The 18,083-nt window shown below is 35.5% G+C and overlaps 1 protein-coding gene across 1 annotated transcript in view; it reads left to right on the forward strand.

Moving 5' to 3' along the window:
* LOC129747826 (ras-related and estrogen-regulated growth inhibitor-like protein) overlaps nt 1–17,824 on the forward strand; it is a 46,384-nt gene extending 28,560 nt beyond the window's left edge. Inside the window, exons 2-4 of the mRNA XM_055742186.1 lie at nt 4,341–4,654; nt 15,506–15,674; nt 16,091–17,824. Coding sequence (XP_055598161.1) covers nt 4,341–4,654; nt 15,506–15,674; nt 16,091–16,236 — 629 coding nt within the window. The 3' untranslated portion in view covers nt 16,237–17,824. The remainder of the gene's footprint in view (nt 1–4,340; nt 4,655–15,505; nt 15,675–16,090) is intronic.
* Nucleotides 17,825–18,083: the final 259 nt, after the last annotated feature.

Raw genomic sequence — 18,083 nt, forward strand, 5'->3', positions numbered from 1 at the left:
CAAAAACCATGAGAAAATAATGGTATTTTTGACGACTAATTAAAGCATTTCGGGCTTAATGATTTAAGGTGGATATGAGTAGTCAAACAAGCTAAGCTAAGCTAAATCATGCCGAATATGATATGAATAAAAATCGCCTTTCCAACTCTACCCAGAAAAAAAGGAAGGGTAGAAATTTTTCGTACCCAAACAACATCTCTTCATTTTGTTCGATAAATTCTCGATTCGTGCCAACAAACTTGTAAGGAAGCCCTGATAAGTTTTCAAGCTAATCAACGCAATTCATATGGAACTCCCTATGTTCCTGCAGACAAGTTTGTAAAACTCATTAAAACATATCTCGTACCCAAATACTTCCCCATGTTAAAATCATGTTAATAATGTTTTCGCCGTATACTAAATTTGTAGACATGACAGCTTAGAACTTGAAGTAATGCCATACAGCATCTGGCGACTGTTTTACTGCAAATTTCTTTACTTTAATTGTTTAAGCAAAAAGTGTAAATAAAATTCATATGGATAAGCTATAACCCAATGAATCAAGGAAAGGAATGGTTTTTAAAAAGGGAAGAAAACATATATTTTAATTTTGTCATTCAACTGACTGACTTTATACTTTCATTAAGAATCGATACCAAAGTAGATTTTCAAACATTGAATGGATCGAAAAAAATCTGTTCATGCTTCGATGGTAGTATGAATATTTTCTAGAAATCCATGCAAAAATCACAAAAAAAACCTTAAAATGTAGATTTTTGCGCTGAGAAGGTAAACAGTTATCAAAGTTTCTTTTGCTTCTATTTTTTAATTTCAATCTTCATTTTAATTCAGATACCTCGGGCAAGTGCAAACGGATTTTACCATAGTTGAACTTTTTTAAATCTAAGAAAAAATCATAATCCTTGAAAGAAATCAATTTTCGTTTGTTGCATAACTAAATCAGTTCTAAACACATTCTTGTTGAAAGTAAAATATGCAAACATATTGACAAAAATATATTTCTAAGCTAACATTTGTCCCGTTTATTGAGGACAATACCTTTTTTTTAACTTGTTCATAGATGCGAAACACAGTGCAAGGCTTTGAAATTGATTCAATACTTGCTCCTGTTTGTTTCATCAAATTTTGATGATAAATCTGTAGTTTTTTTTGCAGTATAAGTTTAGGTATGATTAGCCCAGCAATTTATAGATCCAGAAATGATTTATCATTTTATTGTAAACGTTGAAGGTTGTGTATTTTCTTAACTAAAAACTTTTCCGAAAAATGGATATCCTCATCTTTTTTATGATAAAGTGGTTTATTTTATTGATAACTTCCATTTATGCTTGCAAAAAATTAAAAAGTTCTCTGCATTCAGACTTTGAAAACATCAATACTCTATTTTAAAGGACAGGCTCTTGTTCAGCTCAGTGTCTGTTCATTTTCATCGGATTTTGTTGTTGTTCTGAAAATGTATAAGGCGCTTGATACATATTCAGTTAGGAACATGTTCAAAAAATGTTTTCGATCTATTTCTGTTGAAAACATCTTATTCCTTTTTGTTTGTTTTCGATATGCATCAAAACTAACCTTCTAGGCGTTTTGATTTTATAATTGTATGTTAATTATGTTTTCGACCGGGAATGATATATAGTAATTTAATTTTAGCTTTTTCGGTCTTGGATGTAGATCAAACAACGATAGTTTTTGAAATACCCGACGTTTCGACCAGTTTTGTTGGTCTTTTTCAAGGGAACTGGAAATTTTATTGCAAATTATTGTTTTGAGCGTTGTTAATGATTTGTGATATGTAGTGTTGTAACTCACTTTGCTGTCTGTTGTTTTTGTCGATTTCGTTTTAGTCCAACGGCTAGGAGTCCATTGATTGCAGCTCGTCTGTTATAAATGTACAATTGTTATCTGTTTCATGTTCATACATACATTGATTAAAATATCTTACATATTTCAACGGATGAAATGAAAAAGTTTTCATCCGTGTCACTATGATCACACTGTTAACGTTCGGTTTGAATTAAGATGGAGTGTGGATGATGTTGGGTTCATGTTAGTATAAAATGTGGAAACTGTGGGTATTGTTGATATTTGAGCTTTCTGATTGAGTTTGTGAAGGTGAAATCATGTTGTGGTTTATACTATCTAAGCTATGTGTATTGGTTCCTGTTCTATTGCTATTTTTTGTTTTTGTGTGTGTTTTAACTGCATGTAATATTCCGGCGTATGTTGAGCTGAGTTTGGCGGTGTCTGTTCTGAAGTTCACAGCGTTTTGGGTGTTGGTGATATGGCACATTTCCAATACACGTAGGGTTTGTTTATGTTGTGCTCTGTCGATGATCTTCGCTCTGCAATGTTCGAATCTGTGTGTTGTTGTTATGATATGATCCGTCATTGCCGTGGTGTCTCCGAGCTGTTTTTTTATGTCCATGGTGTTGGTGGTTCCATTCGCTAATACCTTTTCATATTTGTTTACATCGGATTTGTGTCCATACATTCTTTTTGTTAGAGTGTTTGTACTTAATCCGATGTAAACAGCTTCACAGTCTCGGCACGGTACACTGTAGATGATGTTCGACTGTTGGGCAGGCAAAACGACATCTTTGACGTTGGGATACAATTTTCCAACATTATTGATGGTTTTTTGGGCAATTCTACCGTGTACCGTGCCGAGACTGTGAAGCTGTTTACATCGGATTAAGTACAAACACTCTAACAAAAAGAATGTATGGACACAAATCCGATGTAAACAAATATGAAAAGGTATTAGCGAATGGAACCACCAACACCATGGACATAAAAAAACAGCTCGGACACACCACGGCAATGACGGATCATATCATAACAACAACACACAGATTCGAACATTGCAGAGCGAAGATCATCGACAGAGCACAACATAAACAAACCCTACGTGTATTGGAAATGTGCCATATCACCGACACCCAAAACGCTGTGAACTTCAGAACAGACACCGCCAAACTCAGCTCAACATACGCCGGAATATTACATGCAGTTAAAACACACACAAAAACAAAAAATAGCAATAGAACAGGAACCAATACACATAGCTTAGATAGTATAAACCACAACATGATTTCACCTTCACAAACTCAATCAGAAAGCTCAAATATCAACAATACCCACAGTTTCCACAATTCATACTAACATGAACCCAACATCATCCACACTCCATCTTAATTCAAACCGAACGTTAACAGTGTGATCATAGTGACACGGATGAAAACTTTTTCATTTCATCCGTTGAAATATGTAAGATATTTTAATCAATGTATGTATGAACATGAAACAGATAACAATTGTACATTTATAACAGACGAGCTGCAATCAATGGACTCCTAGCCGTTGGACTAAAACGAAATCGACAAAAACAACAGACAGCAAAGTGAGTTACAACACTACATTTCACAAATCATTAACAACGCTCAAAACAATAATTTGCAATAAAATTTCCAGTTCCCTTGAAAAAGACCAACAAAACTGGTCGAAACGTCGAGTATTTCAAAAACCATCGTTGTTTGATCTACTCCAAGACCGAAAAAGCCAAAATTAAATTACTATTGTATGTTAATCTTCACACTTTTTTATTCAAACGTCCGAAAACAGTCATACCATTATTTCATAGTTTTTAGACAACAATTGCTGCTTTAAATATCACGAAATCAGAATAGTTTTAATTTTTAAAATCGTTTAAGATGGTTTTGATTCGATTGGCAAAATATCAATCTGGGTCACATATAGGCGTCAGATAAGTATTAAGAAAAAAAAATCACATCTAGGCTTCATAGCGCCACTATGTGCATCGAAAATATGCTTGGTTGAGAAATACGCGCCCCAATGTTCCCACCGATCAGTATGCTATGCCATGGTTACTATCCTCTCGCGACGTTTGCTCGCGACGCCTCGACCTTTGAGACGAAAAACAAACCGCCCAATGTAAAGAAAATCTCGAAAAAATGGATGCCATATCTTTAATTTGATTCAAATAACTACAAATTTAATTATTACGGGCAATTGATGCGACTTTTTGTTATTTTTATTCAATATAAACCGATTCGCTTGCCTACAGAATATCTTTATCCTATGCCAGCAAACTGAATTATTCACTATTTTCGGCATTTTAGGACTTATGTAGGCTCTAGGTCCAAAGTAGGAGCACTCCCCCTAAAAAATATTTTTAGAGATAAAAAAACATTAGCATTAAGCCTGAAAATTAAAAAAAAAACCAGAATATTTCGAACATTTTACCAGTTTATCGTTTTTTTCTAATAATAGACACTTTATCACGAGTTTATCATAAATCTTTCTTTCTGTTCTACTTGCAGCCTTGACCGTGCGATACCTGACCCGAAGGTTCATCGGCGAGTACCGGTCCAATACGGATCTGCTGTACAAACAGACCGTCACCCTGGACAGCGGGGTGCTCGATGTGGAAATCGTCGACATCTCGGCCGAGAACGAAAATGATTTCCCGGTGGAGCAGATCCAGTGGGCCGATGCCTGTCTCATCGTGTACAGCATAACGGATCGGGCCAGCTACGAATATGCCCAGCGATCTCTGGCCGAACTCCGGCAGCTGCAGAGCAGCCCCTCGGCCTATCTGATTGGGAACAAGGCCGACCTGGACCACTTGAGAGAGGTGAGCCAACAATCCATATATCCTACATATTGCTGGGGAATGCAATGGTTGGGGGTTTATTTTTTGTTCTCTGTTCCGCACCACCTTCCGATTTCCCACGGGAGAACGACCCCTGAACGTTTATACTACCTACTACAAGTGGTTTTGAGATTGGGTTTGATAGTTAACAGATGGCACTTTCCGTAAGTGGGACAATGTCATCGTGATTAAGTCCTTAACATTGGCCCGACAAGTGAATTAGAGAACCGTAGTATGAATAATTGTGTGTGTTGTTAATGGCAAACGGTGTTAATTTTCTATTCTATTTCGCTCTAACTTCGGCAGATTTGTGTGAATTTTTATTTCTGGATAATCAACGTGAAGTTTTGATTAATTTTCAAATTTGCATTTTGAACTCAACTCAAGAGTGTGTTTCAATTTGATTCCACAAACAAATTTTGCAATCGTTAGTTTAATTTTTTTTAAGAAAACTGCAATTCAAGCATCATATTAAATAAAGTGGATAATTTGTATCACGAGAATAACATTGTAGAATATCTTCCAACGAATCACCACCGTCGGAAGGGAAAACAAAACTAAATATGTTCGCCCTTCTGCTTGCTGTGTTTGTGGGTGGTTTGGATGCTGCAGCATATTTTGGCCGCCGTTCAAATCTCGCTGTACCCAACTACTTAGATACCGCTTGATGATTTGTTTTTCACGCGTGATGATGAGCTCTGTTTTGGTGCGGTTTGCCGGTTGCGAAAACAGAAATCTTTCGAAAACGAGACGCACGCTCGCTCGATCAGCACCAGGCTAGCCAGACGCGTACCCTCTTCGGTATTTCACCAAACGGGCGACCTAAATTCGTCCCAGACAGACGCTAGCAACTATTGGGCCTTCCCTTAGAGTAATGGCAAGCGGCTTGTGTACCAACAAAATACAAGTATGTTGGGGGTATGTTAAAACTATCAAACCGAAAGGTGGTTGCGAGTGATTGAGATAGGAAGGGCCGGTCGGCAATTGGTCCAGTATTCTTCAACTTTTCGCAACTCAGCTCTACTCTGAGAGGATTAGCAATAGTGTGGCGCCAGCTTAGCGTAGCGCGCGCTATCATCATCGTAGGTCAGTAGCGCATGGCGCCAAACGGATTGAATAGTTGATGGTCTGTTTGTTTCGGTAGATTTGGAAAATATGTTCCAGTATTTGCCCTGGTTTGGAACAGAAAGCTGAATTTGTGCAGTCTAAATGTTTCATCCTATACAGCACGCTAACGTCAATTCAACGCTGTCGTTGACATTTTAAAACTAATTTTCAATCGATAGATATCGAAATAGATAGAGATTAAAAAAAGTTGTTAATTCCTAGATTTAATTTTTTTTTTCATTTTTAAGCTAAACTTGATGCCAGTTGTGGCATTTTACCGGAATGCCGTATTTGGCGCAAATTTTGATCTTATTACATAGAATAAGTTTTAATATTATACATTGTGCCAATTAGTTTAGAGCATTTATTGGAATAATCTCTTAAAGTTTTAAATTTGTCGGAGAATGAAAGGGGATATTACCAACAGTACGAATGATCATTCACATTTCTAGCACAGACAATGGTTCAAACGATCTTTTTAAAACTAGCTCTAGAATTCACTTAGATCTGAGGTTCGTACGGGAAACCTCCTTGAGTACTGTGTTTTTACAATTTTTATATTCGAAATAGCCCATCCGTGAGTATTGGTTATTCAAAATTTAACTCTGGAGTATGTTTAAAATTCATTTTCCAAATGAAACAATCGACCCACTTCCGAGATTTTAAATTTTCAAATTATGTTGAATGTTGAATAACAGTATTAACATTCAAAGTGCTTTTAAATTAAAATGTTTACATCTCAAGTTCGTTTCGCATAATAGAATCAGTTTTTTTTGTCCAAGCGAATTTTCTAAAACATTACATAGAAAAACAAGTTGAAAATATTGTGTATAAGGCACTAACGTAATATGAACGTAGAATTGTGCTGAATCAAAGCAATCGAAAGATTCCCTTTAATTCAACCACGGTATAAGAAAAGATCAGATACCGGTATTCCGATAGCAACTTACTATCTTCTTCAGAGCAAGTTCACTGGTGTTGGAAAAAAATGGTAGAAATTTTGACACTTAGGGGAAAAGTTCATATAACGCCCCATGTGGCTAAAACGCGCCACCCTTGTTTTGAAGAATCTGTAACATTTTAAGCCTGCAAAATATTATCAATTTGTTTTAAATGCTGTGATTGGTCATGGCAATTAAGATTTTTTTTCTTAAAATGCCCCTGTGTCGTGATAATTCCACAATTTAGGTTTTTCTTCATTTCGATCTAAATTTTAAAACACTTTCAATAAGGTGTCACCAAGCAAAGAAAAACGAATAAGACAATATTTTCTGCCACATCGATAGAGGAGAATCTAAACTATGATTTTATGCTAAAAAATCATACTGAACTCGCTAAGGTATGCTTTTTATGGGTATGTTCTATCACGGCCCATGCGCTCGTCATAACGCGCCAATCGTAGTAGGCTGAAAATAGCATTAATTTTTCAAAAAGGCCAATTTTCATTGAAAATGAACAAAAAGTCTAAAACCATATTTTGAGCATGAATTCAACCCAAAAAATCTACTTTTAGTTTTTTTTTCTAAATTTTGATTAGTCCATTTTGGTATACTTTTCATTCAAAGTGTCTGAAAGTATTGGTGTGTTTTCGGTCTTCGGCTGCTTTCGGGTGTGTTCGGCTTAGGATTGTTCGATCTTCTGGAAAAGATCGATTCCCGAGATCGATTCAGCTAAATGGTTCCAGGATCGATCCACCTAAAAAATCGAAGCAAAAGGATCGATCTCTGCAAGATCGATCTTTTAAATTTTCATGAGGGGTGTTGCCTGAGGGATGCTTTATGCTTAAGTAAATAGTGAAATTCGACAGGAAAGCCCATACATTTGGACATCAAATGTATGAACAGTGAAAAAAAATGTTTTCAATGTTAAACTTTCCATGAATTTGGTTGAGCATTTATGGCATATAAAAAACAGAATAAACATGATCCGTTTCTCTATACGACATACTTTCAAGTTCAAATTGTAACTATTGTAACTTGATTGTTTTTAATTCAACCATTAGATGACTTTGTAGAATGTTAATTTTGAAAAGGCTAAGGATTTTTATTTACACGAGTTCAGTTTTCATCAGGAAGGCACAAGGTTCAAGCATCCAATTTTTTCAAGAATAGTTTTTAATAAGAGTAGAGGCAATATTAAAATATTAATTTGAGGAATATAATAACTCAAATGTAGATGAAAATGAATGCATGATTTTTCTAGGAATTCTTTTTATTGCGGTCTCATTTGAAAGCTGAAGAGAAAAATGCTATAAAATATTTATGATTAATTTAAGGCTGAGTTAGCTTTTCAAGTAACCAGTTTATGGAATTTTTGATAACTTGAGCATTCTATAAAAGAGTATATAGGTAAAAAACGCTATTTTTGAAGTCGGTCTCAATTATATTGCTGGCATGGAAGCAACAACAATGGAAATCTTCTTCTTTTCTTTTTCTGGGATTTTCATCAATGGAAAACAGACTTAGGGATGGTATAGGTTTCAAAATTCTGCAAAAACTAAATCTCGAAATCTCCGGAAAAAATAAAAAAAAAATTCAAAAGATCGAAAGATCGGATCGAAAATAAACCGATTTAAACGATTTTTCCAAGGCTGAAGAATCGATCCAAAAAATCGAAAATTTGAGTTCAAAAGATCGATCTCGCAAAGATCGATCCAAGATCGACCAATCCTAGTTCGGCTGCTAGGCGCGTATTGAATACACAGCGGCGCGTATTTGCAACACAGTTTTGTCCTGTGGCTTCGAATATGGTTTTTAGAAATCAAGTTTTTGAAGCAAGTATAGCAATTTGAGTAATAAAAAATCATTGGCATTTGTAGAAAACACTTTTTTTCAATGATTTCACCCATTTTGAACACAATTTGAACGTGGAATGCATAGAAAATTAGCGATTCCCTTAGGTGGCGCATAATAGCGCATGTTCCCCTACGGCACATTTTGGAAATTTTGCCATGCAAAAACATTTTCAAGATCTGTGGCCTTCTAGTTTTTTTACAACAAGTGTTGTATTTTCGCATGCTGTGATGCAAAAATAGAAATATTTGTATCACATACGGCTGAAATAGAGACAGTGTTGTAAAAAAATAGAAAGCCCCAAGATCTTGAAAACATTTTTGCATGGTAAAATTTTCAAAATGTCAAAATTTCTACCACTTTTTCCCAAAACCAGTGAACTTGTTCTCAGCTTTTTCGATTGATTATCAACCGTGGTTGAATTAAAGAGAATTTTTCGGTTGCTACAATCCAGTAGAATTATTCAACTAAGTAGGCTCAAAACCAGAGATGCCAACTGTTTTTCAAAAAAAGTCTGGAAGATTTTTAAACATGTCTAGAAAAGTCTGGATGGCGAACTTTGAACCGTTTTTTTTTGGACGCCAGATCGCAATATTGCGGATCCTCATTACTTGATAAATAATCATACATTCTATGCACCACCAATGACTAAGACCATTGTGGAAATAGCGGCAGAACGTTTAATGCTTTACTCCCTGTTTGAGCTCCATCTTCGTATAATTCCTCACTATACAATTACTAATTCAATTATTTCCTGCCATTTTATCACAAAAGTTTAGAATTTTGTCTGTGTTGTAAAACATTTAATGTCTTAACTCAAAAGTCTGGAATTGTCTGGAAGAAATGACAAAAGTCTGGAGGTTGTGAAACCTTATAAAATGTTTTGCGGTAGGCCAAAAAGTCTGGAAGATCCAGACAAAATCGGGAAGGATGACATCACTCGCAATACATATGAGAGTAGAATTGTGAATACACCTTTCTAAACATAACCTTTATCTTTATCAAAATCTGACACTTTTCTAGATGTACGTACATAGATCACGAACAATGCTCCTTTTCTCGATCCAGATCCTTATCTTGACCTGAACCAAATTCTGATCATGATCCTGATTCCAATCCTGATCCAAATCTAAATCAAGACCTGGATTTAATTTCAGGTCCTCATCCCAATACTGATACTCATAAGAGTGACCCTAATGAACCGAATATTCAAAATCATATTCGCACTGCAAGCTAAAACTGATCCTAGGTCTAACACAAGATTCCATGCCAAATTTGAGCCATATCGGACAACGGGGAGAGGGCTCAAAGTTTCATTTTTCCATACTAATTTGGGCCACTTTAGTCCTCATCCTGATCATAACTTTCATGATCCTAAACCCAATTCTTATCCTTATCCTGGTATCAAGTGGATTAAATAAAATCGAATTGAAAAATTCATGAAAAACAGTTCCACAGGGAATAGCATAAAATCTTTTTTGAAATGAGTCAGAACGGATTGTTGGCATGACCCTCTCAGAATGAAACTTTGCGAACATAAAGATCTTACCTAGTAAAGCAACTTGGCATACTTCGATTTCCCAAAAATTATCTAGACGTACATTTGAAGAGGGCCAAACTTTTCAGGCAATAATTTTATAAACATTTTAAGCTCGAAAATTACAATTCCCATACAAATGTCATTCAAGAAAGGGTTTTAGAAAATTTATTGAGTTTTAAAGAAAAAAAAATTTTTTTTTTCAATACTACACTGAGAAAAATGCATAATAATAAGGCTTACAAGTCGTCCATACATAGCAACTTGTGCACATTCAAGGTTAGGTAGTTTTTCTACCCAAAACATTTTTCATGATTTTTTTTTGAAAATCATGTATTTTAATTTTTCAGCGTAGATTTTCAACATATAATTCAAAAACTGCTTCATTGAATTGATTGTACTGATTTCGAAGAAATGAGAGCTTCAATTGTAATAATAGAAGTAAGTGGAAACCCCACACTGAAAAAAATGCAAACTTAAAAATTAAAGTTGATTAAAAAAATGGCCATCTCAGAATTCGATGATTTGTTTGTGTTGAGGAACAACTACAACTCTCCCAAACATCGCAAAGTAAGCACTCTTATAGGAAAATAGTTTTTCTAACTAAGACTGTTTTAGGTTTTTATTTTTCATGAAAAAAGTTAGTCCATTCAAGAAGCCTAATAACTTTTTTTTATCTTAACTCGAATTGAAATGCAGTCTTCGGATGAAATATTGGTCATAATTGAGGCTTTAAGAAAAACCGCATTCAAAAGAAATCGGCCGAAGGGGACCAAAGTTATTGATGAAAAACTGGATTTTCATGTTTTTCCCGAACAAAATGTCTCGAAATCCCATACAAACTTCAGGCTCGTTGAGCGACTCCTTCCGATCCGACCCAAATTTGGCATGAGATCTTGTACTTGGACTTGGATCAATTTTAGCTTGAAGCGTATAACGTTTCATAAGTTTGAAATTTTCCATACAAATTTGGGGCAGTCTTCTGTTCAGGTTTGACTTTTTCGAATTTATAATTTATAATTTGAGCATTTACAGACATTAGGTACAAACAAGTGCATTTAGATATAATGTATAAGTGCAATTTAAAAACTAAAAAAAAACAAGATGTTGGCAGAAAGAAAGCTAAGTCAATTCCCGTATTTAGGTAGACAATAATAATATTTTCATTCCTAGGATGATGAAACTGTGCAATGAATTGAATATCATATACTATAGAAACAAGCTTCAGGTAATCTAAAATATTTATTTTGTTTCAAAACTACACCAATGCAATAAACTACACTGAGGTTTTCTTTTACGCGGTTTTTTTACACGGTATTTTTTTACGCGGATTTTCGAATTAACATGGTTTTTTTACACGGATTTCGCGAATTAACACGGTTTTTGAGAGAAAATATTCGAAGACTTTTTCAAAGAAAACACTTAGAATCTTTTTGTAGTTGGGAAAATCTTAGCTCTGAAACTAAGAACGTGATACAGGAGACCTGAGACCTGAGACCTGAGACCTAAGACTTGAGACCGGATATTTGAGACCTGAAATATGAGACCTGAGATCTGAGACACGAAACATGAGACCTGAGACTTGAGACCTGAGACTTGAGGCCTGAGACTTGAGACCTAAGACTTGAGACCTGAGACTTGAGACCTGAAATATGAGACTCGAGATCTGAGACATGAGACCTGAGACTTGAGACCTCAGACCTGAGACCTGAGACATGAGACCTGAGACTTGAGACCTGAAATATGAGACCTGAAATCTAAGATATGAGACATGAGACCTGAGACATTAGACATGAGACATGAGACAGGAGACGATCTGAATTCCACAATGTCAAATAAGCTTCACTATATTCCACTATTCTATTTATCTAATTGATTTTGTTTTTTATCTTAAAAATAAACGATCATTGTATGCAAATTTTTAAATAATCATGGTTCTACGCGTTCTTTTAGTAACGTGCTTTTTTTGCGCGGATTTTTTAATTAAAATGGATTTTTTATGGGGATTTTCGAATTACGGGTTTTTTTTAAGCGGATTTTCGAATTAGCGCGGTTTTTTTACGCAGTTTTTTTTTACGCGGTACGAAACTTCGCGTAAAAAAAAACCTCGGGGTATTAGTTTTGAATTAAAATTATACACTTAGAAAAGTATTTTTTTCTGTATTGACTTGAAAAAGTTTTTATTAGAAAAACTTTTTCCCCTCAAATATGCATAAGTTGCAATGTGTGGACGACTTGTAGGCATCATTACTACCCATCTTAGAATGAAAATTCATCAAATTCCGAGATGGCGTTTTTTTTATTGGAAAATTGAGTATTATTTTTTAAAATGCAATTTTCTCAGTACATATTTTTCAAATATTTTTTGTCAATAATTTTTTTTCTAAAAATTCGATCATACTTCTGAAACTCTCCCGTAGACATTTGTGTAGGGGTTGTATTTTAGAGCTAAACAATTTCATAAAAAATTGGCATAAAAAGTTTGCCCCTTTTCAAATGTTAGTCAAGACCTTTTTCGGGAAAACTATGCCAAAGTCTGCCAAGTGCCTTAACTACGTGAGGACTATACACACACAAAGTTTCTGAGAGATATTCGGCATTCTATATCTCAAAACTTGCTGAACAAAATTTTATGACATTAGTAACTTTAGGTTACCGAAAGTGTTGTGTTCAATTTTGTAGAATAAAGTTTCAATTTAAAATGACAAATTTATAATAAGAAATTAGTCCATCAGGAAAGGTTCGAATGACGGAGAAGTTAAAAAAAAATGGAAACAAAACTTTTCATATAATATAAATCGAAAAAAAATTCTGACTACATTACATGATTTGAATCCGCAATCAGCAGCTTTCTAGGCATTACCTACTATGCTACAGGAGTCTGTAGTATACCAAGAGAATTTGGGGCAGAGCGGCAGTTTAAGTCGTTGAATAACATATAGAAAATTTAGACGGTGTCTCCCACCGAACTGGTTCTGCTTGATGATTAAGGTTGCCAGATTGTCCAGTTTTAACCGGCTTTTCACCGATATTTAATATAATATTTGAGAACAGTCTGGCCAAACCCGGTTGCCCGGATTCCATTGAGAAAGTTCGGATTTTGCCCAGATTTATTCACTTTATATGGAAAATCAAACAAAAAAAAAAAACAATTTGTGTTGTATTTTTTTTTATTTATGCCTTCAAAACGAAATTTTTTAGCAATTATTATAAAAATAATCATGAAAGGTTTGTTGGAAGCCTACAAAACGATTTAAAATCTGTCAATAAATTTTGATGAAAAAAATTTTTTTTCATATTTTTTCTTGATTTTTGATGAATAATATCTGGGTTTTGACAAAATTTGGCCCGATATTGCCCGGATTGGTCGTCAGTTAAGAAATCAAATGCCCGAATTTATCCAGGGTTTTGAATGCTGAATTTTTGAATTTTGCGTGCTGAAAAAATTCTGGCAACCTTATTGATAATCCAGTGCGGCTAAAAGCGAGCACTTGTGGTGACATTGCAATATGCAATGAACTGCAAGCCTGCAACGCATACGAGTCGTGCCTCAGAAAATTCACGCATGATCGGCAGAAAGTAAATCGGAGAAATGGAAATAACGTGGACGGTGACGAAACAACTCTTTCTGCCTGGACGAGATTGACGCTCTACCCCGAATTCACTGGGTATACTACAAACTCCTGTAGTCGTCCTGTAGTCGGAATACGTTGGCTAAGAAAGCCGGAGATTGAGGGTTAAAATCCTGTACACTTTTTTCGACATTTTCCAAATAAAAAGTTTTTTTTTTATTTTCTTTAACTCATGTATCAATCTTAACTTTCCAGATGGACTCATTTCCAATAAAAAATACTAGGAATTAAATAAAATATTAAAATTTATAACATTAGAGTTATGCTTCTAACAGTAGCACATAAACGGCAAACGGAAAAACGAGAATTCTCGTATTTTGCCCGCAATGTGTTAAGACTGTTCTAGGATTTGTAGGATTGAATACATGAGAGCGGATTGAGACTTCTGCTCATGCAAATTTATATCTTGTTACAGGATTGAGACATCTTCTAAGCAAATGAGACTTCTCTCTTTATTTAAAATTGCTAGTTGGTTAAATGAAAACTCTTGATTGTGAGAAAAAGTTACGGCGCATTAGAACTGTTTTTGGGTAAAATGAAAGTGAATTGAAACTTCTGCTAGTTTAAGAAGTTTGAGACTTCTGCAAGTTGAGTTTAAAGGAATGAATTTGGCTTTCGTATGTTGAGTTGTAAAAAAAAGAATCTGAAATATCAATCAAATTCTCTTTTAAAAATATAATCCCGATGTTCGTTTGAACCGATAACCAGTTTTTGGTTATTCAAACAAAACTAATTCTTGAATAAATACTCACTTTGGTTGTCCGAACATAACATGTTCTGGCAAAAATTCTGGGAAAATAAAGCACCCAGCTACCAGCCACAAAAACCAAAGTGGCATTGGCGAGATCTATTTTCCGAGACGACAGACAACCCAGACTTATCGAAATTAATGCATATTACCTTGAAACTGCAATTACGTTTACACAATCCAGAAGCCTCCTGCACCAATCCTGGTCCTATTGCGGGGACCACAGACAACGAACGCACGTTTTCTCCCCCAGGGCGGGGGGACCGACTACGACTTGACCCAAATACGTTTCTTTGGGCGCGTGTCCTAAATGCACACGAACCATCCCCGGATTAGATCAAAATCAACCATCAGATTCAGCTCAAAGGATTGGAGAACTCCCACCAGCAGCAATCACCCACTGCTTGGAGCAAATCGATTCATGACATTTTTTTTGTGCAGACAGTAGTATTTTCATCAAAATAGAAACAGCTCTCCGGACGTCACGCATTGGTAGAATATTTTCCAACTCAATTCCGTAATATGGTTTCGTTCGGGTGAGTAATCTGAACGCTGGATGCTGGAAAGCCGGTGGGAGGGTATGAATTTAATCCCAAACCAGTGGAATTCATCATGCTCGAATGCAGTTGCTTCAGGTGCAAAAATGCAGCTACAAGTACTTCAGGTGGCAAAAATCGAGAGCTCTATTTATAGTTTTGCGTACCACAGTCAGTCAGCAGATCAATCAAATGACGGCAGAGCGGGGGGATATTACATTCATTTTTATCCCCAATAATCTTTCTCTTTGCTTAGAGTCAGATCGGAAGCCGAACCATGAACTTGAGTTATTGACACATTTCTGAAAAATAAGCACAAAACTATTTCTACATTGAGAGTTTTCAATAACCATTCATTCCGATCCCGGCAAATTAATCTCTTGCTACAAGTTTTCCCAATAAAAATGAACCATCTCGAAAGCTACAAATCACTAAAACGAAGAAAAATCTTTCCCATCTCTTTCCATGTTCGGATCGCCAGGTCCAGGAAACGGAAGGCGCCACCCTCGCCGCATCGCACGCGATCGGATTCTGCGAGGTTTCCGTCGCGGACAATTCCCCTGCCCTGTACAAAGCCTTCGAGCGGCTGCTGATAGAGAGTCGAGCCCGCCCGGTCAAACCGCGGAAGTTTTCCGTCAGCAAAATGTTTGGTGAGTATCTTTGGCGAGGTTTGAAATTGTGTGGAGTTTTTATTTTCTATCGGTTTCTATTACTAGGAATTTGAGGTTGTGAGTGCTTCCAAGTTTTCAACGGACATCATTTTTTTCGTTAAAACAACAACAAGGCATGTGTTCTATGTGGTACATAGAAGTAAGAAATTAATAATCTCATCATTGGAAAGCCTTTTAATTTTGAGTGGCTCTGGAGAATTCATCAATCAAGAGTGGCTCCAGAGAGTATACAACTTTCGACAACTTAGACTTTATTCTGTCAGCTAGTTTGATTATAAATGTTGTTTTATATTTATTTTGTAGTCATTGGGATTTGATTCCTAGCCTTCGCACCAGAGAACCCATTTTTTTGTTCCAGAGTACTAAAACGGCCCACTTCTTTCTTTCAATTACAGGTACCCTCATCGGCAGCAACGGCACCCGCCAGACGCCCCCGACGGCCGTTAGCCAAGGCACCGTAGTGCCCTGCCACAAAGGAGAACTCCATAAGTCCCGGGTCATGAAGCGCCGCCAGGCATTTACAGCGACGGCATCGCTATGACCGACATCGACGACAGCCGAAGACAGCAACTGAATTCTTGCGTTAGTTGCCCCGTTTGATTGGTGAATCGTGAATCGTGAATTATCGTGAGCAATCTACAAAATAATCCCGGGTGGAATTTTGTTCTACTTCTACCATCGCGATAATTTTTGATAGAATATAAAATATTCAATCGGAGCAGTAAGCTGTTTAGGACATAAGTCACCTTAGCCACCGATTTCATTGACCGTCTGATGATAATGGCAAGGTAGAGGGACGCTGTCTCAAGCCAACAGAAAATTTACAAAAAAAAGAGAGAAAACAAAAAATAACCCCTAAGCCGAGAGAAGACGACGCCCGGCGGAATGAACCAAAAATGTGATTTAAATTTAGCATTCTCGTCTAACGAAACAATCTTGAAGAAAGAAAAAAAAGCGGTACCGATGCTGAAGCGATGTGGTTTAGAAACTATCGTAACATACTACTAACACACTCTGGTTAAGAAATTGTTAGGGAACTTGTCCCAAAATGAGAGGGAAAAAAAGGAATTGAAAGTAAATGTACCTACTGTTTCCCCCTCTTTCGGAATCAAATATCATGTTTTGGAACATGAATCGGTTGAAAAAGAATGTATCAACCTTTGCAAAGCCTAAATATTACTTAAAATAACCCATAAATGTTAAGATATTTTTCTTGAAGCAAAGTTGTAGGTACCATTTGTTGAAAAGGAAAACAAAAAATTCATTCTCACTTTTTAGTAAATTATTTGTGGACTACATCGACTTTCAACTATACTGTTAAAAAAAGGCTCAATTTTGATCTTTACCACATTTCAGAGGAAATTTAAGAATGTAATTTGAACAACTGGTATAATATTACCAGATTGCGGACCAAACACGAGATATGTATCTCGTACTTTCTTCTCTGCAAATGTGCTACACTCAGAAGCATAACTCAAATGTTATAATAGAATCATGAAACTAAATTCAACCAAATTAAACACAACATTTTCAGAAGGATCCAAAGAAATTAATTTCGAAAAAAAAAATACACTTTACGGTCAGAATTCAGATTTGAGAATAAAACTTAAATACCAGAATGATCACATTTTGAACGAAACATTTAAAAAAACAAATTAGGAAATCAACTTTTAAAAACAAAACAAAAAATAAGTTTAAAGTATTTAAAAGAAAAAGTGCCAAATTCAAGAGAGCGCAATGAAATTTTATATTAATGGTACAGACCTCAAATTTGAAAATTCAGAATACAGCGTTCATTTGAAATTCAGACTGTTGAGTTTGAAGAACTCAGACTAAAAATTCAGGTTCAGAATTCAGATTCAGAATTCAGATTCAAAATTCAGATATAAAATTTAAACTCAGATTTGAGAATTCAGATTCAGATTCAGAATTAAGAATTCAGATGAAAAATTCAAATGAAAAATTCAGATTCAGAATTCAGATTCAGAATTCAGATTCAGAATTCAGATTCAGAGTTCAGATTCAGAATTTAGATTCAGAATTCCGATTCAGAATTCAGATTCAGAATTCAGATTCAGAATTTGGATTCAGAATTCAAATTCAGAAATCAGATTCAGAATTCAGATTAAGAATACAGATTCAGAATTCAGATTCAGAATTCACTTTCAGAAATCAGATTCAGAATTCAGATTCAGAATTCAGATTCAGAATTCAAATTCAGATTCAGAATTCAGACTCAGAATTCAGAATTCATAATTCAGATTCAGAATTCAGATTCAGAATCCAGATTCAGAATTCAGATTCAGAATTTAGATTCAGATTCAGATTCAGAATTCAGATTCAGAATTCAGATTCAGAATTCAGATTCAGAATTCAGATTCAAAATTC

The sequence above is a fragment of the Uranotaenia lowii genome, chromosome 2 (assembly GCF_029784155.1).
Source record: "Uranotaenia lowii strain MFRU-FL chromosome 2, ASM2978415v1, whole genome shotgun sequence".
NCBI lineage: Eukaryota > Metazoa > Arthropoda > Insecta > Diptera > Culicidae > Uranotaenia > Uranotaenia lowii.